General features: G+C 52.9%; 1 protein-coding gene across 4 annotated transcripts in view; it reads left to right on the top strand.

Annotated features, from left to right (window-relative positions):
* The window catches only part of IL4R (interleukin 4 receptor), a 35,464-nt gene extending 13,944 nt beyond the window's left edge, over positions 1-21,520 (top strand). For 2 of the 4 annotated variants that reach the window (XM_032842764.1, XM_032842763.1), the window contains 9 exons: positions 6,116-6,206; positions 6,845-6,983; positions 7,897-8,048; positions 9,414-9,565; positions 14,147-14,303; positions 15,502-15,598; positions 17,216-17,294; positions 18,691-18,740; positions 19,549-21,520. In XM_032842764.1, coding sequence (XP_032698655.1) covers positions 6,137-6,206; positions 6,845-6,983; positions 7,897-8,048; positions 9,414-9,565; positions 14,147-14,303; positions 15,502-15,598; positions 17,216-17,294; positions 18,691-18,740; positions 19,549-21,073 — 2,421 coding nt within the window. In that variant the 5' untranslated portion in view covers positions 6,116-6,136 and the 3' untranslated portion in view covers positions 21,074-21,520. Of the gene's footprint in view, positions 1-6,115; positions 6,207-6,844; positions 6,984-7,896; positions 8,049-9,413; positions 9,566-14,146; positions 14,304-15,501; positions 15,599-17,215; positions 17,295-18,690; positions 18,741-19,548 lie in introns of those variants that run through there. The other 2 variants (XM_032842765.1, XM_032842766.1) reach the window with 2 other exon arrangements.
* The last annotated feature ends 4,008 nt before the right edge of the window (positions 21,521-25,528 follow it).

The raw sequence follows: 25,528 nt of genomic DNA, 5'->3' as shown, positions 1-25,528 counted from the left end.
GATGTGGGGCTCGATCCTAGGACCCTGGGATCATGACCCAAGCGGAAGGCAGAGGCCCCAACCCACTGAGCCACCTAGGCGCCCCTCATGGCCTGATTTTAAAATGACTCCTGCCGCCCCCCCCCCCCCCCCCCCCCCCCGCCGTGTTTTATTAATCCTCTCCCCCCCCCCCCCCCCCCCCCCCCGTGGGGAAGAAAACAAAGTGAGTCACGTCTGCAGTAACTCCTAACTTACCCCTCTGCCCCACCCGATCCTTTTGTCAGCCCCAGACTGGGTTTTTGGAAAATTTTGTCACTGTTCAAACCCTTAAAAACTGCTCATTGCCTAGAAGAGGGGTCTTTGACCTGGAGTCCTTACTTCGGCTGTGGGGAGATCTATGAACTCCTAAAATGAAATGCAAAATTTAATGGGCAAAACTTGGTGTGCTGTAAATATCATGTTTGTTCAGTGAATGATGAGCATGTAGGATATAAGGGGCAGAGCCTTTAGGCTAAGCCTTTCTAGGCCTTCTGGGATTTTCCGGCCCTGTGTGTCAGTTATCATTCTCTAGCCAAGTTTCATTCAGGTCAGCAGTGTTTCTTCCAAAGGGATGCTCAGGTGTGATTGGGCAGTCACCTCCCTTGTCCTGGTGCTCCTATCTCTGTTAATATGACTTCCACTAGCTTTTATGTCTGTTTTTTTAAGCTGCTTGTGGGGAGTTTGTAGACTTAAAAAGCCCTAGGTCTTTCCTGCTGTTCCTGGTCCTGTGCTGGGGCTGCTGATGTTTGAAACTGACAAGCAGGAGGGCCAGCTCTTCCGGGCTTGTTTCATTCATCTAGTTGGGTTCATTCTGTAGTTCTAGAAGAAGGTGAAGACACTAATGTACTGGAATGCACCTTGGACTCAGAAGCCAACAGACCTGGGTTCTGACACTAGCTCTCCCCTCTTGCCAGCCGTGGGCCCTGATGGGCAAGTTACTTGACCTCTCTGGCCTCAGTTTTCCCAGATGGAAAGTGCGGTTAACAGGCCATCTTGCAGGGTTCTTGGGCAGATTCAATAAGGTAATGCTCCTAACGCGCTTAGCTAAGTGCCAAGCACAATGTAAGTACTTGACAGGTGGGATTTTGTTTACATGAATCTTTGGCTGGACCTAAGGAAACGGTTTCCACTCATCAGTTCTGCTCAGCCGTGACCTGGAGATGAGCGTCTGTGGAGGAGAGGGAACTGCAGCCTGTCAGAGAGAGAATGTGTGCAGGGCATCACTGTTTGGGTTGGCAGTGAAGCCTGGAGTTGCCTGCCAACTCCAGTGGGTCAGGAATCCCATGATTGAGAGTTTACACTCAAATTATTTTCTCCTGCTGTGTGCTTGACCCACGCACTTGGTAATTACTCTTTACATCTCTTATTTATCGCATCTCTGTCCTCCATCCCTGTGATATTCAGGGAGGCTCTTATGTTACTGCTCGTCGCAGGCTGTGATTTCCCCTGAATGCAGCCCCTGCTTGTCCGTGAAGCCAGCTGGCATGTGTGTGTGTGTGGTGCGCGGGCGCGTGAGCATGTGCACGCGCACGCGGTTATGGGCATACACGTGCCTGTATTTGGATGTGCCCTCTGGAACAGATCAAAGATAGCCACCCTGACTGCTACAGATGTCATGTTTTAGTCTCCCCTGCCAGGGTGGCTTGACTTTATCATAGTAGCTCTTCTGCTGTGTGACTTTGTCCATGTTTTCTTGCCCTCTCTGTTTCTCTTTATTCAAAATCAGAGCTCAAGTGACACCTTTGCCGTGTCTGCCGAAGGATACTGTGGGCATGTGTGAACTTATCAGAGGAAAAGTTACCTGGACTTTGTATTTCGCCTTTTCTGCCACAGGATGCTGTGGGCATGTGTGAACCTGTCAGAGGAAGAGTTCCTGGAACCTTGTAGAGGACACCAGTGTCATGGGTCCACCACCACATTCCCACGCCTCCTTCCTTGCTCTTCCCTGTGACTCTTCAAGGGAAGCGAGTTGGGGCTTTGAGCAGATTCCAGGTTCCCCCTGGGGAGAGTTTCCAGTCCCATGCTGAGCCCTTTAGAGACCCCACATCGCGTCCGAGATGGCGTTATTCCACAAGCGTTTAACTGAGCAAGTGCTATGCACCAGACACTAGGAACCCAGCAGCAAACCAGACAAAGCCTGGCTCTCGGGATGAGAGACAGTTGAAAACGAGCAGCCCTCCCACACTGTCCTTGCCTTTTGCCCCCACACCCCCCCACCCCAAGGCATATTTCAAAGAGCATACGCCAATTATTTTCTAGACTCCGTTCTTTTCAGGTCTCGGTTAAGTTTGATGCTTCCTTGCAATTTGTGCACTTGGGGCAGGAACAGCTGAGAAACAAGGCTGTGTTCTTGGGGGCGGGGGGAGGGGTTAGTTTCAGAAAGCTCCCAACCTTGATTCATTCCCATTCCTGGCAATTGGTGAAGGTGGTGCCTGCCAGGTTTCTATACCTAAAGTTAGATACAATTGTATCTCTATATGAAGTATTGTGTATAATATATGGAATGTTGGAAAGTTAGTAAGTGTTTTGACTCATTAAATTAATAAGCCATACAGATTTTGTGGGGAGATACTTAAAGGTTGCCACAGAGACATAGATCTGCCCCCTTCCCCCCCACATGTTGATCTAAAACAGAACAGACTCTTGTGCCCTGTTTGACTCCAAGAATTAAAATTGATTACTATATGTTTGTTGCAATGCTTCAGTTGTGCCTGTTTGAGCCCCAGATACTGTTAGCTGGGTCCTGTGTCTTTTTTGACGAATCCCCACCATTCTTGGGGTGCGTCCTTACTTTCTGAGGCAAGGATTCAAGGCTTATCGTGCACTTTCCCTGCTCCTGTGGTCAGCCGCTTCTTCAAGGAGCCCTTGCTCCATTCGGTGTGGAACGGTCCTCAAAGCCAAGACCTGGGCGCTGTGATGGTGTGATGATCAGGTGTAACACACGATCATAGCCTGGTCCTTGTCTTACAAAGAGCATTACGGAGGCAATTAACAAGCTGGAAATAGGTAGGGTCTGGGATCTGATGGCATAATGCCTCAGTGTTAATTGCCTGTTTTGATGGTTGCCTCGTGGCTATGTAGGAGAAGGAACGTCCTTTCTTCTGAAAGATACACCACAGTATTATGGGGTAATTTATCCATTATGGACAAACGAATGAATAAAATGAATAAATGCCAGAGAGGTAGAGAGACCAAGAAGGACTGCAAGAGGAAAGGTCTGGAGGTGGGAACGGGTTCTGTGTGTTCCAAGGGCAACCGGAAGTGAAGATGTGCAGGTGGCAGGAGCGCTGTGCACAGGTGTTGGGCCAGGTAGGGAGGGAGGCAGTGCTGGCCGGGGAGGTCCTGCAAGTGGAGAGCTTCCAACGGGGGCATGAAGGCCCTGTTGTGCTCCAGACACTGGGTGCAGACGGCTTGAGGTACACACCTCACTTCCTTTTCGCTGTACAACCTTGAGATTGAGCTTGGTATCGTTTCCACTTTGCAGATAAGGAAGCTGACGCTGTGAAAGATAGGGTAACTGCCTTAACAGCATGCAGCTACCAAGCAGCAGAAGGAACCTGGAAGCCACGATAGAGACCCACGCAGGGGTGGGGAAGGCAGGTGCTCTCAGCATTGTTGGGAACATACCTCAGTACCTTGCTTTTTAGAGGGTCCTTGGCATTATGTGCTTGGAGCATTGTGGGGGGGGAAGTACACTCCCTGTCCCCCATGGGAGTTCAGGTGTGAGGGTTTTTCTTAACAAAAGTGACCAGTGACTACTGGGACTCTGACCGTGTCAGCTCATGTAGTGTTCACGAGACCCCAGTCAGATGGGAGCTGTTATTAGCTCCTCTTTACAGGGTAGGAAACTGAGGCACAGGGCCATTTGCTCAAGGTTCACAAGGAGTGACAGAGCAGGTGTTTAAACTTCAGGAAGCCCACTAGACAGCCCTCGCCAGGAGGGGTGTTGAGCAGTATTTCATGGCATAGAAACACACACACTGAAACAGGAGATGTTGTACCAGCCCATTCTGTTGAACTAGACACTCACAGAAAAGATGAGAAACATATGCAAAAAGGTCGCCAGTGGTGTTTTCCCAGCTGATGGAATTACAGGCATTCTTTTTTTGCTTGTTTGCTCTGTCCCTCTTCTCTAAATTTTCTACAGTGAGCAAATGTGGCTTTTATAATATGAGAAAAGATCAACAACATACTTTAAAAAAAAAGGGAAAGAAAGAACAAGATAAAGGGGCACCTGGGTGGCTCAGTTGGTTGCGTGTCCAACTCTTGATTGCCGCTCAGGTCACAAGCAGGTCGTGAGATCGAGCCTGGTGTGGGGCTCTCTGCTCAGCGGGGAGCCTGCCTCTCTCCCTCTGCCCCTCCCCCTGCTAAAATACATAAATAAATCTTTTTTTTAAAAAAGGAAAAAAATAAGCTTAAGGCAAGGATCAGGGAAACATGGGGTGATGGTTCTCCAAGGATGGGCACAATTACCAAACTGTGTATAACAACAAAGCAATAACAATAATAAACAAAGGCTAAAAATCCAGTGGCAACCATGGGGATACTACGAATTTGACGCTTTGGATCTACAGTGGTATGGAATGATATTTAATAATATATTAAATACTAGGGGTGCCTGGGAGGCTTAGTGAGTTAAAGCCTCTGCCTTTGGCTCAGGTCATGATCCCAGGGTCCTGGGATCGAGCCCCACATCGGGCTCTCCGCTCAGCGGGGAGCCTGCTTCCTCCTCTCTCTGCCTGCCTCTCTGCCCACTTGTGATCTCTGTCTATCAAATAAATAAATAAAAATATTTAAAAATATATATATATTAAATACTAAAAATGAAGTTTTAGTAGGCAGAGGATGCTCTAAGTAAAATTTTAAAAGTTCGTATTTATTTCCCTGTTTGTATAGATACAAATCTGGAAGCACTGATATGAATGTGTACAGGGGTTATTGCTAGGCCTTGTAATTTGGGGGGGATTTGCATTGTGGGTTTTTTTTTGGGGGGGTGTCTGTCCTTTCTGATTCTTATTCCCCAGTCATGTATTATAGGATGCCATTAACACAGTAGGGGCAGTGGACAATTCCATTCATGTAAAACACAAACACAAAGGGAATCTACGGGGTTAGAAGTCAGAGGAGTGGGGTGATGACCCGAGGCAGAATGGCAAAACCCCAGGAGCGTTTAACAAGAGATGCTTGTTTAGCTCAGGTCCAGCGGGCCAACTTAACTGGGCTTGGCTGAGCTTACTGGGCTCAGCTGTGCACGTGGCCAGCCTCAGGTTGGGTACATGGCTCTGGGGAGCTCACTCACATGACTGGGAATGGCTGCCTGTTGACTAATGCAGGATGGGACTGCCTGTGACATGGGATTGTCCCATGTCACCATCCTCCCATAGGCTAGCATGGCTGTGTTCTCAAGGAAATGGTCGTACAAAAGCACGCTTCTACAGTGCATTCCCTTGCTAATATTTGGCTGCCCAAAGCTAGTAACATGATTGAGCCCATAATCCAAGGCCAGGGGCGAACGCCCTGCCCAGAGGGGTGGTAGTGGTGGAGTCATTGAGAGGTTATGTGGATCCAGGAGGGGTGTGGAGAATTGGGGCCATTGACATAAGTCTAACACACTCCACACACTCAAGCATCATTTTTATTACGTGGATATACCACCATTTATTTAACCAGCTCTATAAGGCTAAACAGGTGAACATCTCCAAAATGTATTTAAAGGAATTATAAATCTTTTAGGGGTTTAAGCACGCACACACACACACACACACACACACACACACGAAGGTTGAGTAGGGAAATAAATTGCTAAGTGTTGGGTTAGATGAAGAAAAATAAATTTCTTTGCTGCAGGACTTATCAGAGCCTTTAAAAGCAAATGTGCATTATGAACTTTCTAAAGTCCCAGGTGTTGCTTAAATTTAGCAGGTCATGGGGTTTTTCTCGAGAAGTGTCTCTTGGGACAAGGCATTCTTTGGCTCTCATTCTGGGTTTTGTGCATCTGGGTCGTGTTTCATGATTACAGAGAGAGAACGTGCACATGCACGCTGCAGCAAACACTGAGGGCTCATTGTTGGCACTAACCCGGCTCACTTTCTCTCAGCAGGTATCTTAGGATCTCCCAATGGGGCGGCTTTGCCCTGGGCTCACATTCCCTGTGAGCTGCCTGATCCTGGTGTGGGTAGCAGGCTCTGGTAAGTCCCCAATTCCCATTCCTTCCTTTTTTGGGCCACTCATTCAGCAAATGTTTACTGGCCCTTTAGATGCCAGGCTCCTAGGATAATCAGTGAACAAAACAAAGATTCCGGGCCTTGGGGAGCTCACCCTATAGTGGGAGGGGACAGCTAATGATGAATGGTCCTAATTATAAATCAGTTGTAAAGAGTGTTAGAAAGTGATAGAAAAAGACAGCATGGAACAGAGTAGGGAGCACACATTGCGGGGGGGGGGGAGCGGAACCAGATGTGAGTTTTGGACATGAGGTAAGTTTGAGATGCTTATTAGAAATCTAGACTAGAAATTTCTTAGATTAGAAATTTCCTTGATTTGGCCTCAAAGGGGCAAGTAGTGGAGTTTCCAGAAGGTAAAGGTAGACCCCGCCTCCTGGGGTATTCTTCGGCTTCAGGAATCTTCCCCCATGCTGGCTGGGAAGCTCCAGAACCCCGCCCTTCCCCCAGCTCCCTGAAGACTGGCACACAGCTGGGACTGTGGTCTCCTTGTTTTGTGATGGACTCTTCAGTCCTGTCTGGGCTGGTTTCCGACTTGTCCTCTGGTGCATGTATCCCTTGCTTGTGTGACTCTGGCTGCTCAGAGCATTCTTGTGTCCCCACAGGGAGTGTTAAGGTCCTGCAGAAGCCCAGCTGCTTCTCCGACTACGTCAGCATCTCTGTCTGTCAGTGGGAGATGGACGGTCCCATCAACTGCAGTGCCGAGCTCCGCCTGTCCTACCAGCTGGACTTTATAGGGTCTGAGTAAGCCTGGGGTAGAGCTGGGATTTGGGGGAGGCTGGGCCTGGAGGGCTGGGGATAGAGTGTGAGTGGTAGAGTTCACTGTGTTGTGCGGTGGACCATGGAACCCGGGGTACGTTGTTCCAGGTAGGTCACTGGAACCATCCACAGCACCTGGAGTGCTCTTCCAGGCAGGGCTCAGAACATGATCGCGTGCCCAAGAAAAAGACATCCTTGCATATGCCACACACCAGAATATAGGGTCCTCCGACAGAGACATTCCAAGGTATACCAAGCTGGATGGCCTGTGCTTCAAAGTGTGGTACAATGGCCTAGACCAGGGATCTGCAGACTATGGCCTGAGGCCCACACCCGGCCCACCACCTGCCTTTGTAAATAAAGTTTTATTGGCACGCGGCCATGCCCATTCGTTTTTTCATTGTCTCTGGCTGCTTTTGCACTACAGCAGAGTTGAATAGTTGGGACACACACACTATGTCTAAGTCCCAGATATTTGCTATCCTGTGCTTTGCCGAAGACATTCACTGACCCCTAGCCTAGCCTGTGAGACATGGGGCCCTGTCCCCTGGAATAAACCGTGCTACCCAGAGGTACACTCAGACACACACACACACATACTCACATTGTTCTGAATTCCTTAGTGCCTTTGTTTCTTCCCTTTCACTGGCTTTCAAGGGGGAGCCAAGTTCAAGGACCATGGCCATGGCCAGAGCCATATAAGAGTCCGTGGTGGGTGTGGCATGTGTCTGTGGCCAGCAAGGAGAGCAGCGCTTGTCTGTTGTCCTCACCACACCCCTGTCCCCAGATCTGGTCCTGGGGGCAGAGTAGTTGGGAAGCTAGTAGAGCATGTGTCCCGTGAGTCATGTTCCAGGAATACCCTGAACACAGTGACCTAAGGCCACCTCTGTGTCTGCAGGAACCGCACGTGTGTCCCCGAGAACCGAGAAGGTGCAGTATGCGTGTGCTGCATGTCCATAGATGACGTGGTCCAGGCTGACGTCTATCAGCTGGACCTGTGGGCTGGGAAGCAGCAGCTGTGGGGCGGCTCCTTCCAGCCCAGCAAACATGGTGAGTGGGGCATGGTGGGAAGGGCCCAGATTAGGGGGGGGTTCCCGATCCCCAGCTGGGCTCTGGGTTAGGGGTGGCCAGGCTCCAGTTGGGGGAGTGAGGTGCAAGCAGTCTTCTGCGTATTCACAGACACAATGAGATGTTTTTTCCTCCTTTCCAGGCCTCAGTCCTCCCATCTCTGAAATGGGACTGGGCTCCCTAGCACATCAGGTCCCCTTTAGCTTTTATATTCCAGCCTCCTGATTTAAGTGCCCAGACTGGGGTCTTGAGATGAGGCTTCTGCTTAATGGAAGGCACGCTGGCTGCCGAGCTAAGCCGGCCTTCCACCCTCTGTCTCCTGGTCTACTGCTGCTGCTTCAGATGGTCCAGACCACTGAAGGCTGATGTTATCCTGGCAGCCTCAGTCCCCACAGCAATTCACCGTGATTCTGCTGTGGCGTAGTGATGGGAGTTTAAAACACCATTTATTGCTGTGTGACCCTGGGCAAGTCACATTACCTCTCTGAGCCTCATTTTCCAGAAGAGAGTTATCCCCATTTTACATCCGAATACAATACAGAGAAGGCAAGTGCTGTGCCTAAGGTCACATAGCTACTAAGCCACAGAGGAGAATTTTCACCAGTATCTACAGAGTTCAGGGCTCTGCAGTTCCTGAAGGGCCTGTTTGTGCCACCCACGGTCAGTGTTTAAAGAGACCACTGAGCAAACCCATGAATTAAAATCATTTCTGCACACGTGCATGGATTTTAATACATATTTTATACCTATGATTGCCTGGATAGGATTGCTGAAAAGGAGACTAAGTTTTAAAACACACGAATCCAAATAAAAACAGTGAGTAAGGACATAGTACATAGATGGGGCCAGAAGTGTGAAGGACAAAGGTGAAAAAGGCCAATTTAGGGTCAGTTGGGCTCACACGTTTTGCATTTCACTGTAGAAAGCTGGTTAATAACCATGAGTGCCAAGTAGAGTTTTAGCAACAGTATAATTGGTATTACAGTTGTCGTTCTCTGCTGAGATGCGATCCATATAGGATTCCAGAAATGTGCTGCAGAGGTGTGGCTGGCTAAAAATCTAAAGATTTATTTATTTATTTGGGAGAGAAAGGAAGAACAGAGGGAGAGGGAGAGAATCACAAGCAGACTCCCTACTGAGCAAGGAACCACCCCCCCGCCCAGCATGGGGCTCGATCCCCCGACCCTGAGACCATGACCTGAGCCCCAATCAAGGGTCAGATGCTTAATGGACTGTGCCCTCTGGGAGCCCCCACAGTTGACTAACAATCTCAGTGACCCACGTCCCGGGGACCAACCCCCTCCCCACACCCGGACAAGCTCCTCACCAGGCATCTCTTCTCCACAGTGAAGCCCAGGGCCCCCGGGAACCTCACGGTTGACCCCAGCGTCTCCCACATGTGGCTGCTGATGTGGACAAACCCATACCCTACCGACAATCACCTGTACTCCGAGCTCACCTACATGGTCCACATTTCCAATGAAAACGACCCCACGGACGTGAGTGTGTGCGCCGGGGAGCTTCTCCACAGCCCTTGGGACTCGGGCGAGTGGAGACTCAGGCCCTGGGGCCCGACTGCAAAATCGGGGACCTAGAGCTCGACTTCCACCCTGGCCCTGTGCTGGGTTCAGTCCTTTTTCACGGAGAGAGGAGGCCCCAGGCTCAGAGCCTCCCACCCCCACTGGACAAGTTCAGCCAACATTTCATGCTATCCCTCGGTCCCCACTGCATTGACCTTATAGGATGCTAATGGCATCCAGTTCGGGCTTTGCCATCACCGCAGTGATTGTGAGCTTGCTTCTTAAATGAATGTAGTGACAGGTTTTTAAAAGGGAGAGCTGAGGGACAGCAGACTATCCAGGAAGTACCAGTAGGGGCTGTATGCAGCGGTGGGGGCTTGGCTCCCTTCTGTTTCAGTTTCGGGTGGTGACAGAGCTCATTTCCTGCCAGCCTCCTATTCCCCTCACACATTCCCAGGGGAGGGACAGCATCTGAACCCCTCAGAGCTGGGTTCAGATACCTGCTTCTGCTCCCCAGCTGTGTGATCCCGGCCATGCCGCGTAACCTCCTTGTGCCTCAGTTGTCTCATCTGTAATATGGGTCCCACAAGAGTACCTACTCCCTGGGCTACTGAGAGTGCCGAGTGTATGACACGGACAGGCTCTCCTGCCTGGCACCCAGTGTGCTGTAAACATTGTTCTCCTTTTCTCCCAAGTGCCATAGGCCTCGGAAAGCCCCATCTGCCTTGCCCTCCCACACCTTGGTCTAGAAGTCATGACGTCAGAATCTCGGAGGGCCCCCTCTGAGGCACGCCCCATGTCCAGGGACCCAGGCTGGCTTGGCTTCTGCCAGGGAGCGGGCTCCTCACATCTTCAACTCCCACATCAGCCTCTGTGGCTGCTTCCTGTCTTTTTGCCTCAGCCAGGGAGGGGGAGGGGTTGTTGATTCACATCTCCCGGGCTCTCAGGTGTGGTTTCTCCCCTGGCATGGGGCCCGGGTGTCGGGTGGGAGCAGTAACAGAGCAGCCGGGTGCTCACAGCAGAGGCCCAGAAAGCGTGGGATGAGGAGCAGGTTCCATTTTGGAGCTAAATCCCCTCCCCGTGTCCTGGGAAGTGTAAGGCTTATTAAGAGGGGAGAGAAGGGTGTGACCTATGGGGTCCAAAGACATGTTCCTTATTTGCTTATGGTGGCCGGCTCCTGGTTCCGGGAATCTGTCCCGCCCTTGGCGCCCCGCTCTTAGTCTGCACTGGCTTCATTTTTAGGCAGGTTCTTGCCTCCTGCAGTGGCCAGTACATCCACCAAGAGCCCCATGCTCCATGCTCGCTACCTGCTAGAGCCACAACGGGAAAAGTTTCTGTTGCCCGAGAGTCCCAGTAGAAGTGCTGGGGCCGGTGCTCGGTTGCCTGGCTTGGCTCACATGCAAATCTCCGAACCCAGCCCAGGCTGTGGGCAGGAATGAGGGTGCGGGTGCTGTGCTCTGATTGGCCGGAGGTGAGCCACGTGCCCTCCGCTGGACCTGCAGGTGGGGTCAGCCCCACCTGAGCCAGATGGCTGGAGAATGAGGAAGGGTTGGCTCCCCAGAGGGAACTCTGGGAGGGAGAAACGGGGACAGGAGCGGCTGAGACACACTCAGGTTCAGTACCTGGCCCCGAACTCCGGCCAAGGTGGGAGAATTAACCAGCATACCCAGGCCATGGCTCCGTTGTCACAGACATGCTCCGGGCTGCCCAGGGCCTCAGAATTCTGGGTCCGGCTTCTCTCGTTGTGGGGCAGAGGCCATTGGGACACTCCTCACCCATCCCTCCGAACTCCAGGGACAGACCCGACCTGTAGAATTCCCCTCACTGGTCATTGGCCAGCGCTGGTCACATTCTCCTCGCTAACCAATCACAGGCTAGGGAGTGGGATTGCCGCAATTGGTCTCGACCAATGAGGATTAACGCGGGAGCGGGACCCGGAAGCTTACCTGTCCGGACCCTGTTGGCGTAGATGCTGGGTGCGTGTCCAGCCCTGCTTACTACCGCATTGCAGGCACCAGCTGTGGCTCAGACTCAATGGGACCAATCCTTTTTTTTTTTTTTTTTTTTTTTTTGTGGTATAATTGACATACAATAGTGTATGCGTTTCAGGGGTACAGTAGAGTGATTTGACGTTTGTGCTTATTGCAAAGTGATCCCCACCATGTGTCCAGTTACCTACCACCTGTCCCCCTATGAAGTGAATAGAATATTAGTAGCTGTGGTCCCCACGCTGTACATTCCTTGGATGGGATCAGTTGGAAGGAGACGTCTTAGAAATTGGCTGTGGGATTGGAGGGATAAAGCTACTCAGGGTCCTGGATGATTTCTGAACAAGGTTCTACAAAGGAAGTGGAGTTTTACCCTGGGCATTGAAGGGTGTCCAAGAGCTTTCTAGATCGGGAAGGGAGGGAAAGATAGGCTGCATGGAGGGAACCCCATGAGCACAGGCGTGGAGGTACAAGGATATCCCACGAGGAGTGTGGGGTGGGACATGAATGCTATGTTCATGGTCATAAAGGTTCCCATTTCCTGCGTGCCTGAGATGTGCTAGCCTCGACCTGGATCTCTGTACACTGGAAAGCCTTGCAGGTGGGAGGCTACTGGTCTCTCTACTTTAGTGACAAGGAAACCGAGGCATGGAGAGATGGACCGACTCACCCCGTGTTGCTGGAAATGGCAAAGCTGGGGTCGGAAGCCGGGATTTGAACTCCAGAGCCTGTGCTGTTTGTCCTACTTTGGATCTTTCTCTCAGGAGTGGCCTCCCAAACACCGGGCCTCTTGGCCAAAACAAAAGCCACAAGGAGTTTCTTGCAAGCTCCGATTTCTCTTCCGTTTCTTGGTAAAATATTTCCCAATCCCCTTCTCCTCTCCAGAGTATACAATTCCTTTGGAGAACTAGGGCCAGCTGGGACTTCCTGCTTACTCATATTTAGAAAGAGAAGAAGGCTGTGAGTGAGTGTCCTCCTCTTCCTGCCCCCATTTCCTCCTTCAACCCCTTTCCCAACCTCAGCTCTGCTGGGAAGTTCTGCGACCTGTTGGGGCTCTGTGCAGTACCTCCCCTCAGCTCACTTTACGCCAGACCATTTCTCCAGGCATGCATCCAACCTGCACGCAGAAGCAGAGCTGCAAAGGGTTGGACCTAGTGGAGAGAGGAGCCCCAGGCAGAGGATTTGGGCTACTCCCATGCCATCAGAATCAATACGGAATACAGAAGTTTGTTTGTTTGTTTGTTTTTTTAAATAAAAGTAATACTTACATGTAGTAAAAAAACTCAAATGGTAGGAAAGGACTTAGAATAGTAATATGTTTCTCTTGTGACCCCACTGCTCCCGTCTCCTGCCAGGAGGGGAAGGAAGGCCAGGTTAGAGCCAGCAAGTGGCCTTGGAGGCGTGCATGCCAGAGAGTGATGCATGGACAAGCAAACGTGTGTTCATCACGTGTTAGCTTTCTCTTGCTATATAATAATATCACCACAAACGTAGCTGTGTTAATCAGCATGTATTCTGTTGACCCACAGTTTCTAGAGGCCAGATGTTTGGGTGCAGCTGAGCTGGGACCTCGGCATGGCCTCTCGCAAGGGTGCGGTCAAGGACTCAGCTATGGCTGTGGTCTCATCTGAGGCTCGACTGGGGAAAGATCTCTCCTGAGTGCCAACTGTGATGTTGGCGGCGTTGTTCCTTCCAGGCTGCTGGACTGGGGGCTGCAGGTTCTCGCTGGTCCTTAGTGGGAGGCTGCCCTCAGTTCTTTCCCTGTTGTCTCCTAGCCAGCCGGAATTCTAGCCTTACAAGATATAACCCCATGCATGTGGTCCCTACCTACCCATCATTTTTGCCTCACTCTGTTGAATAGGAGCAGGTCACAAGCCCCACCCACACTGAAGAAGAGGAGAGTACACACAGGGGTATGATACAAGGTGGGAATCCAGGGGCCATCCTAGAGTCTGGTTTTTTTTCTTTCTTAACTTAAAAGGTGGCCAACAGCACATACTAATTTTCATTACCTTTTTTGTTGACAAACAGGTCTTAGAAGTCCCTTCCCAGAGATTTAGGCCAAAGTTTGGGCTTGAGTGTGAAGGCTCCAGAGAGCCCGCAGAGGAGAGAGAGGCTCAGGCTTTTTCTGTGCCGTAGAAAGGTCTCTGTCATGCTTCCTACATGCCAGGCACTGTCCTCCATGTTTACCTGCATTAACCCTCACAACCACCCTGGGTGGGGTACGGACTTCTATTACCACTATTTTGCAGAAGGAGGATATCAAGGTCTAGAGAGATTATGTCATTTCCCTAGGGTTCCACAGCTAGAAGGTGGTAGTAGGGACTCTTACCCTCATTTTACAGATGAGAAAACTAAAACTTGGGTTGCCCCCATAATGTCTCATGGCTGATCAGGGAGCCTGGGCGGGGAGGGGGTGTGGCGGGGTGAGGGCCAATTCCCTGACTCCTCCCATTGTAGAGATGTCAAAGAAAGGCCCGAATCAGGAATAACAAAATGCCCAGGCTCATGGCTCTTAACCGCTGTGGGTGCAGTTAAGCTGACGCACTAACGTGTCCCTTTCCTCTACCAGTTCAAAGTCTATAATGTGACCTACATGGACCCTACCCTCCGTGTGGCAGCCAGCACCCTGAAGTCTGGCGCTTCCTACAGCGCGCGAGTGAGGGCCTGGGCCCAGAACTACAACAGCACGTGGAGCGAGTGGAGCCCCAGCACCACGTGGGTTAACCGTGAGTATCCACAGGGAGGCGTGGGCAGGCGGACCGTCTGCTCGTCCCTTTCATGCAGTGGCTAGACATCTGCTCCAGCAGAGCATCTACGTTTCCCTTGCGTCAGGTGCCTTGAACCACGGGTAACGGGATGACTGGCAGACTGGTGTACTGGTCAGGGTGGGCACGCGAGGCTGCGGTAACAAATGAGCCCACGGCTCCGTACAAACACCGTAGAAATGCATTTCTTGCTCATGTAACAGCCAGAATGAACCTAGCTGGTTTGGGGGGGGGGGCGGTTTCCTCCTTGTGGCTCCCTCACTCCCTGGGACAAAGATTCCTAACCTTTGTGTGTTGTGAACCCCTTTGGCAGTCTGGGGAAGCCTGCGGACCCTGTCTCAGAATACTGTTTTCAAATGTGAGAAATACAATATGTGGGATCACAAGGGGAAACTAACTTTATTGAAATGAGGTTATAAAAGTATTCTAAAATATATTTGTTGTTGACGAGTATACGCTGCTTTATTACCACCATAAAAATCAGACCTAGTGGTACTTTTTGTACACGCTGTCATTTTAGAGTAGATGAGTGTCAGTGATATTTTTGTTGATTTCTATTTGTGCTGAGTGGTTGATGATGCCGTTACTACTGTGCTTTCTCTGTCCATCGAGGGCACAGAAGGATGGGAAGGGGCAGCAGGAGAGAGGGCATGAGGGAACTTTTTGGAGCAGGTGACCGTGAAGTGAGCGAGAAGTAGCCATCGGTGTGTGGACACCAGCAAAGGTCTCCAGACGGGCGTGCCGTGTTCCGAGCGCTCATGTATGACGTCCCCACGACAATCCTGTGACATAGCGGTCCATTAACCCCAGTGTACAGATGAGGCATAGAGAAGCTGGGTCACCAGCAAGGATAGGACAGGGTCAGGCTTTGAACTCTGGTAGTCCAGGTCCAGAGTCACTGCTCCTGACCTCTGGGCTTCAGGGAAAGAGAGAGCAGCAAGTTCAAGATCCTGGGGTGGCACTGGGCTTTGGAGGAGCAGCGGACAGTGAAGCGGCCATGTGACAAGGACTCAGAAGAAAGGGATGAAGTGGGAGGGCTTGATGGCAGCCAGCTCACGCAGGGTCTCAGGCGACCCTTTCCTGAGGCTTCGGTCTCCTGGAGGCAGAGAGCAGGTGGTACCCCGCACAACGCGGGCTTACGGCTTCCCTCCCGTTCCAGACTATGAGCCCTGGGAGCAGCACCTGCCGCTTGGTGTCAGCATCTCCTGCCTGGTCATCCTGGCCATCTGTCTGTCCTGCTACATCAGCATCATCAAGTGAGTCCTGGGCTTCAGCATGGGATGCCACCAAGCTGGCTGCCCCGGGGTATGCCGTGTAGGTGGGAAGCCGCCACGGGACCTGTCTGCTTCTGGTCCCTTCGTTCAGCTATAAGTGTTTTTTTAAGCAGCTGCTATTCACAGGACACCGAGGCAATAGCCAAGGGCAAGGCTGACGAGGACCCTGTGCTCCTTGTGGGGAGACAGAAGATGCCAAGTCAACCAGGAGCCATAGCTGGTTTCCAGAGCCATCTGTGGGCTGAAGGGAGTTTACCAGGGCATGGGGGAGAAATGTTTGGGGTGCCGTGTTGGATGGGGAGGCCAGGCAGGCCTGACGGGGTAGAATGAGCTGGGGAAGGACCGTCCTCCAGCAACAGCAAGGTGGCTCACCCTGGGTACCCAAAGTGAGGTCCACACACAAGGGGCACGTGGAAGTAGACAGAGGAATGCTGGACAGTTGCCGCGACGGAGTCTGCAGATCTGGGTTTGGATTCTGGCCTTGGAGTTCGGTAGCTTTGTGGCCAACGACAGGCTGACCATCTTGGGTCCCTCCTTTGTAGGTTGAAGGAGCGTATTTCATGAGTCCTAAGAGTCCCGAGAGAGTGCTGGGTCACAGTGGGCAGGGAGGGTAGAGGAGCCTTGTTTCTGGTGAGCTCAGACGCTTGGAATCCCAGTGTCTCACGGCCTCAGCCCTCCCCTCTTGGAAATGGGTCTGGTGAGCCCTCACCCCACAAGGCTTAGCGATGGCTGGAGATTGACTGAGGGAGGGGGGATCTTGCACTTTGGGTCCCACAGCAGGTGCACAGGCAATGCAGTCTCCCCTCTTCTGGTCTTGTCACTGATGGCTCTGCGTGATCCCAGGCAGGTCTTCTCCCCTTCTCTGAGCCTCAGTTTCCCCTCACCTGTCCCCCCTCCCCCCGCCAGGAGGGCCCTTTCCCAGGCATCACCGTGGCTCCCACTGTATCCTCAGTGACCTCGTGGAAGTTACCTCCTTGGAGAGGCCTTCTTGGATCACACTCTCCATTCCCCTCTCTTCCCCATCGTCTTTATTTTTATTCATGACCCTTAAGTGGCTATGGCTGATGTCTGTCTCTTCTAGAAGGTCAGTTCTGCAAGGGCAGGGATTTTCTCGTCTTCTTCACTGCTGTGTTGCTGATACAGTGAGTGGCACGTAGTAGGTGCTCAGTAGGTGTGGGCTGCCTGACCGAGTGGAATGGGAGAGGGCCAGTCAGAGGTGATCTGAGAACCTCTCCTCCCAGTGCTGACACTCTGTGGCTCCAGCCAGACCCGGACGGAGAGAAGGAATCTGTTTCTCTCTGGGTCTCCTCAGCTTCATCGCTGATGGGGGAACCCAGAACTCTGTCCTGATTCCCTGGGGCTCGTTCCTACCGAAGACAGAGGTGGCCACGTCAGGAACTCCCCTCCTCCCGGAGCACAAATCTGAGAGTCATGCCCACAGTCCAGCTGCCACTGCCCTTCTGGGATTCGGGTTTCTTCCTCTGTAGAATGGGATTAGGGCAAGACATCCAGGAACCAGTCAGTGTGGTCTCTGAGCCCGTCATGGAAGGAACATCAGCCTGGCCATGATGTCTGATACTTCTTCCTTTTCTTTTTCAGGATTAAGAAAGGATGGTGGGACCAGATTCCCAACCCAGCCCACAGCCCCCTAGTGGCCATAGTCATCCAGGACTCACAGGTAGGAGTGTGGGCCGGGAACAATGCTTGGGACTGCCTTCACAGGAGGTAGGATTCAAAGCAGCTGGGATGTTAAGGATCCCAGGTGGCTTTTGGAACTGTCCACGGGAAGTCAGGAAGGTTCCAGGGTTTCAGCAGCTTCGTGTGGTCGGTCACTAGGAGCCCAGAGGCCTTCACTCCCCGCCCCTTGGCTCCCATGGGTACTCTGTTCAGTTGGAGTGGGCTCCTCTGGGTTGGTCACTTGGATTCTTACATCCCTTGGGAGGAGGTGACCCGTGAGGTCACCTCCATGTCATCTCCTGGAGAAGTGCCTGTACCAAGACAGGAAGCCACAAGGTGAGGGAGATGGGGACAGGCTTCCTGTGTCTTCCCCTTATGAGCAGAAAACTGCCCCCAGGACACTGGCAAATCTCTTCTCAATTCTCATTGGTCTAAATGGTGCCACACGCCTGTCCCTAGAGCATTTCCGGGTGGGGGAGTGGGAACACCTAGAGACCAGCCACGAGCTAGGGGTGGGTCAGCATCACCACCAAGACCACCATGTGGGCTTACCTGGGCCATATCAGCATTCTCTAGGAGGGGGGTAGGGAGGTGACACAGGCCACGTCTAGTACAGAAGAGCCAAGTGTCCTCAGTTCTCCAGAGTTGTTCTGGAGTCCAGAGGGGCTGGCTTTGAACCCCAGTTCTGCCACTTACCTGCAGTGAGGACTTGGGGCAAGTTGCTTCACTTCTCTGAGCCTCAGTTTCCTTCTTGTGGGCTATCGTTGTGCCTCCCTAACTGATGTTGGAATTCATGGAGACAATAAATACAAAATGTCTATCACAGGGTCCAGCACAGAGGAAGTGCTGTTGGTGTATCAGTTAGCTGTGCTGTGTAACAAATCAGCCCACAGTTTAGAGAGTCAGAAGGACAACCACTGACTTAGGCCTTGCTTGTATAGGTAAGCGGTCTGGGCTCCATATGGTGGTGCGGGTAGAGGGATCTGGGCTGGGCCCCTTCCCAGAGGCCTCCCTCAGAGATCCAGCAGTTGTCTGCCTCTCACCCGGAGCATGGGGGTGACTAAGCCGTTTCGGTCATCGAGCTGGCTGGCCCAGTGTCGCTTCCAAGGCATTCTCTTGGCCAAAGCGAGTCACCCGGCGAGGACAGATTCATGCGGTAGGAGGAGCTTCAGAAGACTGTGGCTGTTTTTACCATCAGTGCTAGCAACTTAGTACCAGGCAGTTTCACTGATTCCCAGGATGCTGAAACTCGGAGAGCTGCAGTGACCGGACTGGGCCTCCGGCCGGTGTGATAACAAGCCTTACCGCCCTTTTGCAGCAAACACTCACCGAACTGTGTGCCACACTCAGCTGTAAGGCCTCTCCACCCCGTTTCACTGGCTGTCTCTCTATTTTAGGTGTCACTATGGGGGAAGCGGCCCCGAGGCCAGGAACCAGCTAAGTGCCCGTATGTATACAAACTTGGGTCATTACCTGTGTGGATGTGGAAGGGGTTGGAATTAGGGTAGTGGGCCCACCTTAAGAGTGGGGTCACCCCCCCGCAACCTCTAGGTCTGCCTTTTCTTCCTCAGCCTTCAGCACTTGTGATACTGGGCAGGAAGAGGGATGGTCTGGGGAGGTGGGCATGGTAACTGAGCCCCCTGAGTTCCACTGCGGGGTCAGGCCCAGGCGAACCCCCTTGGAAATGCAGTCTGGTCTGAGCAAGGTTGATAGAGGTTACAAGCCAGACAGTAGTTACAATGTTGGTGTAATTACATACTGGTTGGCAGAGAGCCGCCATCTTCAATCCTTAAGTATCTGATCATCACCCTGGCCTCCCATTGTCTCTGTCACCTCTAGCTCCTCCCCCAGGGCTTCCCAGACTGTGAAACTATCACAGTCCAGTCACTAAAGGGTTGATCGCTGGCCCAGCAGGGGGCTCCAGACCATGGTCATTACTTATGCTTTGGTATTGACAGATATTTTAAATTGCTAAGTATTTTAAATATCATCGTCCCTGTCAGAGACTTTTCCTTGTTTGGTTATGTGTGGTCTCCAGAAATCCCAAAATAAAACACAGGACCTGCCTGCAGGGAGCTCCAGTGTAGTAGTGGAGAGAGACTGATAGATTACTGATTATGAAGCCAGGAGGCCTGTGTGCAGTAGATAGACATCAATCCGGAACAATTTCAGAGCTGGGCTTTGACGGGTGAGTAGGAGTTTTTCCTGCAGAGAAATTGAATCCTGACCAAACATCTCTCTGCTCTCGCACGCAGACACTGGAAGTCCTGTCTTACCAAGCTCCTTCCCTGTTTGCTGGAGCACGGCATGGACAGGGATGAGGAGTGCTCCAAGACTGCCAGAAATGCGCCTTTCCAGGCTCCTGGAAAATCAGCATGGTGCCCCGTGGAGGTCAGCAAGACGATCCTCTGGCCAGAGAACATCAGCGTGGTGCAGTGTGTGGAGCTCTTTGAGGCCCCAGTGGAGAATGTGGACGACGAGGAGGTGGAGGAAGATAAAAGAAGCTTCTGCCCATCGCTCCAGGACAGCGGGGGTGGCTTCCAGGAGGGCAGGGAGGACATCGCAGCCCGGCTGACAGAAAGCCTCTTCCTGGACCTTCTTGGGGGGGAAACTGGGGGCTTTTGCCCGCAGGGTTTGGAGGAGTCCTGCCTTCCTCCTCCTTCAGGAACTGAGTGTGCTCAGAGGCCCTGGGCTGAGTTCCAGGGGACAGGGCCCCAGGAGGCATCACCCCGGGGCTGGGAGCAGCCTCTGCACCCCGATTCCGCTCCTTGGGCCTCTCTGACCCAGAGGCCAGCCAGCCCGGCTTTCCCAGAGATGCCCCCCGTCGTCACAGACAACCCCGCGTACCGCAGCTTCGGCAGCCTCCTGAGCCAGTCCACAGCTCCCGGGCAGGGGGACTCTGACCCAGAGCAGACTGAACTCCCCGGGGAGGTGGACCCCAGCGTCCCCTCCACCCCCCAGCCCGAGCCAGAGAGCTGGGAGCAGATTCTGCGCCAGAGTGTCCTCCAGCACCGGGTGGCCCCGGCCCCCAGCCCTGGCAGTGGCTACCGGGACTTCGCATGCGCTGTGAGTCAGGCCAGTGTCCCCGATGCCGACGGGGTGGCGGGCTTTGGCCCTTCTGGGGACGCGGGCTACAAGGCCTTCTCCAGCCTGCTCCCGGGGACATCTGGGGGCGAGGCCAGCCCTGGAGACGGGAGCTACAAACCCTTTCAGAGCCTCCCTCCGGGCAGCTCAGGGGCCCCCTTCCCCATCCCCCTGTTCACCTTTGGACTGGATGTGGAGCCACCACGCGGCCCTGGGGACCCACCTCACACAGACAGTTCCCCGGAGCATCCGCGTGCAGAGCCAGCAGGGAAGGCAGGGGACAGATGCAAGACCCTGCTGGCCCCGGAGCCAGCCACAGATGCCCTCAGGGACGACCTGGCCAGCAGCATCGTCTACTCGGCCCTTACCTGCCACCTGTGTGGCCACCTGAAACAGTGGCATGGCCAGGAGGAGCGTGGCAAGGCCCACGTGGTGCCCAGCCCCTGCTGTGGCTGCTGCTGTGGTGACAGGTCCTCGCCGCTGGGGAGCCCCCTTAGGGCCCCAGACACCTTGCCAGCGGGAGCTTCCCCGGAGGCCAGCCTCTCTCCAGCCTCCCTGGCACCCCTGGGCGTCTCAGGGGAGGACAAGTCCTCCCCGTCCTTCCAGCTGGCCCTTGGCAATGCGCAGAGCTCAGGCCAGGCCCCTGGAAAGGTGACCATGCTGTCCACAGAGCCCACGTGCACGAGCGCTTCTTAGGGGTGTCCTCTCATCGCTGCCGTCTACAGGGGAGGACCGTGCCTGCCACAGGTGGAAGCCAGCCGTGGAAGGTGGCTGGGCTGGCAGATTGATGAGAGACTTGGAAGAAGCCGGTATGAAGTGGTGAGGTGGTCTGATGCAGGGAAACAAAGACCAGACTGCGCCCCCCAAATCTCCCAGCCTTGGCCTGGGCTCAGCACATGCCATGGGAGTGGATGGCGTGCGGGGGGCAGAGGCAGCTTCAGAGATTGGGAATTCCTTGGGAACCTCGGCTTGTGCACCAGCCGTTGGCCTCCTCGTGGGTCCCCAGCTTGTCCAGGATGCTGTCCCTGCAATGCCCCCCCGCTCACTGCGAGGCCTGCTTTGTGCACCTCCTCACCCTGGAACTCCTGTCTCGTCCAGTTCTGGGATTAGCTGCTGCTCTACCGTGCATTGGACGCCGAGCCCAGAAACTAATCAAGCCAGCGGGGGGTGGGGGGGGGGGGGGGGGGGGGCCTTGGAGGCCTTGGGAAATGGATGGTTATTGAAGTCCGGGAAGGTCCTCATTTGCCCAGAGGTGCCCATTCACCGAACAGACCTCCTTTGGGTTGACACTGGAGGTGGGATCTGGGTTGGGGGGGATGGGGCCCTTCATTAGGAGTGGGCGACAGACACAAAAGGACACAGAAGATTGTGGTCACCAAGCCACCAAGTTGCCATCAGGTTCCCACGTGACCGTTAAGACTGGGGGGTGCTCCGGTGAAGCATGGGATCCCCAGAATAAACACAGCCAACCACCTTGGGGCCCGCTCTGTGCCTGCAGCCATGGGAGGCCAAACGGAGGGAGTGCCCCCCCCCCTCCAGTGACCCAGCCATGCTGGGCGTTCCAGACGTTCCACACCAGGCACACTTAGCCTGCACGTCGACCTGCCCCCTGGGTTGAGTAATGCTTGTTTGCATCTCAAAGATTATTTTATCAGCTGGTATGTCTCAGCAGGGGAGGGTGGAACAGGAGGACTTGTGGGGTTTTGTATAAATAAAAGCTCTTTATCTCCTTCCCCGCCCTCCTCCCCCATTTATTAAACAAACATACTGCTAGACCTGGTCCAGAGCACTTTATCTCTTTTATTTAACTCATTGGCTCTTCACGTCCACAGGAATCGAGGTCCAAGAGGTTAAGTAACTTTCTATCTCAACTGGGGTTCCTCGGAGACAAGGTTTCAAGAGCAGGTCATTGCTTTAGGAAGCAATTCTAGGACACTTTGCTGGCGGATGGGGAGGGGAGTCAGGGAAGGTCAGGAGGCAGGAGAGGGTGTGTTATCCAACAGAGCTAGCCTGGGCAACTGCCCCTCACCCCTTTGGGAGCCCTGGTTGGCCATGCACGGTGCATGCCCAAGGGCATCCCTGCAAAGGTCGGGGAGCTGGGGTCCGGTCAAGGGCTGTTTCCAGGGACTCATTCTCCAGCACTCCAGCTGCTCCAGGAAACAAGTCCCCAGGCTGAAGAGTAAAGAATATTGGAGCAGCCTTTGGCACATCAAAAGAGATGCAGACTGAGTATTGCCAGCAGCTGCTACACTTTGCCAAGGTCACACAACTAGTCAGTGGCAGGCCTGTCCGTAGCTGAACCCAGGCAGTGTCTCCATTAGCCAGGCTGTCTGGAAACCATCCCAGCCCGACAGCTAGGCAGATGGCATGAGGACGAACACAGGATTTAAGCTCTATGTCGGTGATCACTCTGGTCTCTGAGTAGCTACCCTGACGGCCACACTTGGAAAAGAGGGGGCTCGGTTGTTTGAGGTTCCTTTCTGTTCTGGCATTCTACACAATGCATTGTTCTCCGAATTAGGCAAGGAACCCCAAGGCATTTGGGGGATGTATCCCCAGACCCCTTCTTTGCTACATGCCCTTTATCCTGCCCAGGCCTTGGCTTTCCCATTCGTAAAACAGGAAGGATAATAAAGCCTGCATCCTAGGGATATCCTGGAGATAGTCTCCCTCCTCCTCCTCACCTTCATCATTTCTCGGGCTTCCTCCAAACTTCCTGGTGGGTCTCTGACGGCTCCCGTCACCCTTGGTTAATCCTGATGTGGGAGCTCTGCAGCCTTTGTCCTCCCTCTGTCCCCAGGCTCTCCCGCTTAGGCCCCCTCCTTCACTGGTCAGGAGTTTGCATCCTGGAAATTCACTCCTTCACCCAAATGTGTATTAACTACTCCCAGAAGGTCAGTTAGTTATCAAAAGAAACACAAAAATTCAAAATTACAAGCATGGACCAAAGTTTGAGTTTAGATCTGCAGGAAGGGAATCAGAAGGAAAGAGAAAAAGGAAATGTTGGCTCAAAGAAAAGTTTTTGAAAGGGATTTTTGTAGCAAGACAAATGTCCAGCATAGCACTGTCCGGCAGAACTTTCTGCTACAAGGAGAGGGTTTCATGCTGTCCACTGCAGTCCACGTGTGGCTAGTAAGCACCTGAAATGTGGCCAGTGTGGCTGAGGAACTGCTTCTTAACATTTTATGGATTTAATTGACATTTAAATGTAAACAGCCACCTGTGACTGGTAATTATAGTATTGGACAGAACGGGGCTTCTAGATCATTTTCTTCAGACTTATCTTTGTCCATTGTCTCAGTGTGGATCCGGAAAGATGGAAGGAAGAATGAGAACTGGCTGCCCCAAACGTTTGCCCCAAGAGCGGCAGAGGAGGGGGATCTGGCGGATCCGGCGAGTCCAGCCCAGGATTGCCTCCCCCTACCCAGAGCTGGAAGTAGGCTCCGGGTGTGGGCGGAGCGAGATGCTGGCAGTGGGAGTTTCCCAGAACCCCGCCCCCTCCCTCCCACCCCCGCAGGGCTGGACCAGAGGTGCGAGGAGCGGGAGGGGGCTAGGGAGGGGGCTAGGCCTCCCAGACCCCGGGCAGCCTGAGATGCGTTGATTTCGGGGGATCTCCCCCGCCCCGGGCCCCACACATCTCCAGCCTTGATTTTACGAAGATTCCCCGTGCCCCTGGGGGAGGTGTGTCTCTGTTTTGTTTTGTTTTATTTTACGTTATACTTTATCTTTTCAAATTTTTGTACACAAAATCCCTGCTTCCTGTTTGTTTGTGTTTGATTACTAAATTGGCACGTGCCAGTCTTCTCCAATTCAGAGAAAACATAAAGGTATAAAGAGGAAAGTGAAAACCACCGGAAATCCCATCCCCCGCCAGATCCTGGCACCCTGTGGGCGGTCACCAAATGAATGTTTGTTTTTTGAAGGTGTAGCTCCGTGAACATCCTGTTGAACAACCTTTCTGACATTATTTTCCCACGAAAGTTATTAATAAAAAAAAAAAAAAAGAAAGAAAGAAAGAAAGAGAGAGAGAAAGAAGAGCCCAGCAAAAAGTTTTTGAGCCACTGCAAGGGAGGCATGAGCTCATCGGACCCCCGCAGCAGGGTTATGACGTGGGCGGGACTTGCCCATGACCAGAGCCCTGATTCCTGACCCCTCTTGGCCACCATTTGCCCAAATTTGCGGACCCCTCTTGCGGGTCTCAGAACACTGAGACTCCGAGAAGCAAGGGCTCTGCCCTCATCCTGCCTCGTCGAAACCCGCCTTTGCCAATCCAGGGATGTGTGACTGTGGGCAAAGTGCTTGACCCCTCTGGGACTCAGTTTCCACCCCATCAAAGACGTTTAAGAGAGGTAGCATGCAGCCCGCAGGGGCGGGGTGGGGAGCAGATGTCGTGATGGGTGCCCAGCTGATCTTGGGATGCCTGATACCTGATGGTAGCTGGTCAATGTCAGTTTTTCCTCAAAATCCCACCCTTTCCACGTGTTCATTGACAAGCCAGAGGCACCTGTTCAGTGCCGGGGACTGGCTGCGCCAGATTGGCTGCCGGCTGGCTTCTTAGTCCCTGCTGCCCCCTAGTGGCCGCTCTGGCCCTAGCGTCTGCCTCTGTCCCCGTGGTTCCAAGTCTAGGGCATTGCCACGCCCAGAAAAGTTGGCCTGGGACATCCTGGTGCCCGGTCCCCACCTCTCTTTCTTTGCCTTTCTCTCCCAGCCCCATCAGCACCTCACAAAAGGGTCTGACATACATTAGGAATTTAGAGTGCTCCAAGGATCTGTCGTGTGGCCGGAGGCCAGTCCCATAGCCTCTCTGTGCTAAACTGGGAATGATACTAGTACCACGCTCAAGGACCAGTAGTTAAAATTAAATATGTTAATTCATGTAAGCCTTAGAATGGTGCTTACACATGGTTAGTGCTGTCCAAGCTCGCATTCTTATTATACTGAATGGGTCTGTGGCTGTTGAGGGAATGAGGGCATAAGACATAATTAAAGAGGGGGTGCCTGGGTGGCTCAGTCAGTTGAGTGTCTGCCTTTGGCTGTGGTCATTACCTCAGGACCTGCTTCTCCCTCTGCCCCTCCTCCCTCTGCTCATGCTCTCTCTCTCTCAGATAAATGAATAAAATCTTACAAAAAACCATAGTTAAAGGAGATAAT

The sequence above is a fragment of the Lontra canadensis genome, unplaced genomic scaffold (genome assembly GCF_010015895.1).
Source record: "Lontra canadensis isolate GAN:19392208 unplaced genomic scaffold, GSC_riverotter_1.0 scaffold132, whole genome shotgun sequence".
In the NCBI taxonomy this organism is placed as follows: domain Eukaryota; kingdom Metazoa; phylum Chordata; class Mammalia; order Carnivora; family Mustelidae; genus Lontra; species Lontra canadensis.
Note: the sequence above shows the minus strand (reverse complement) of the source record. Positions and strands in the feature narration are given on the sequence as shown.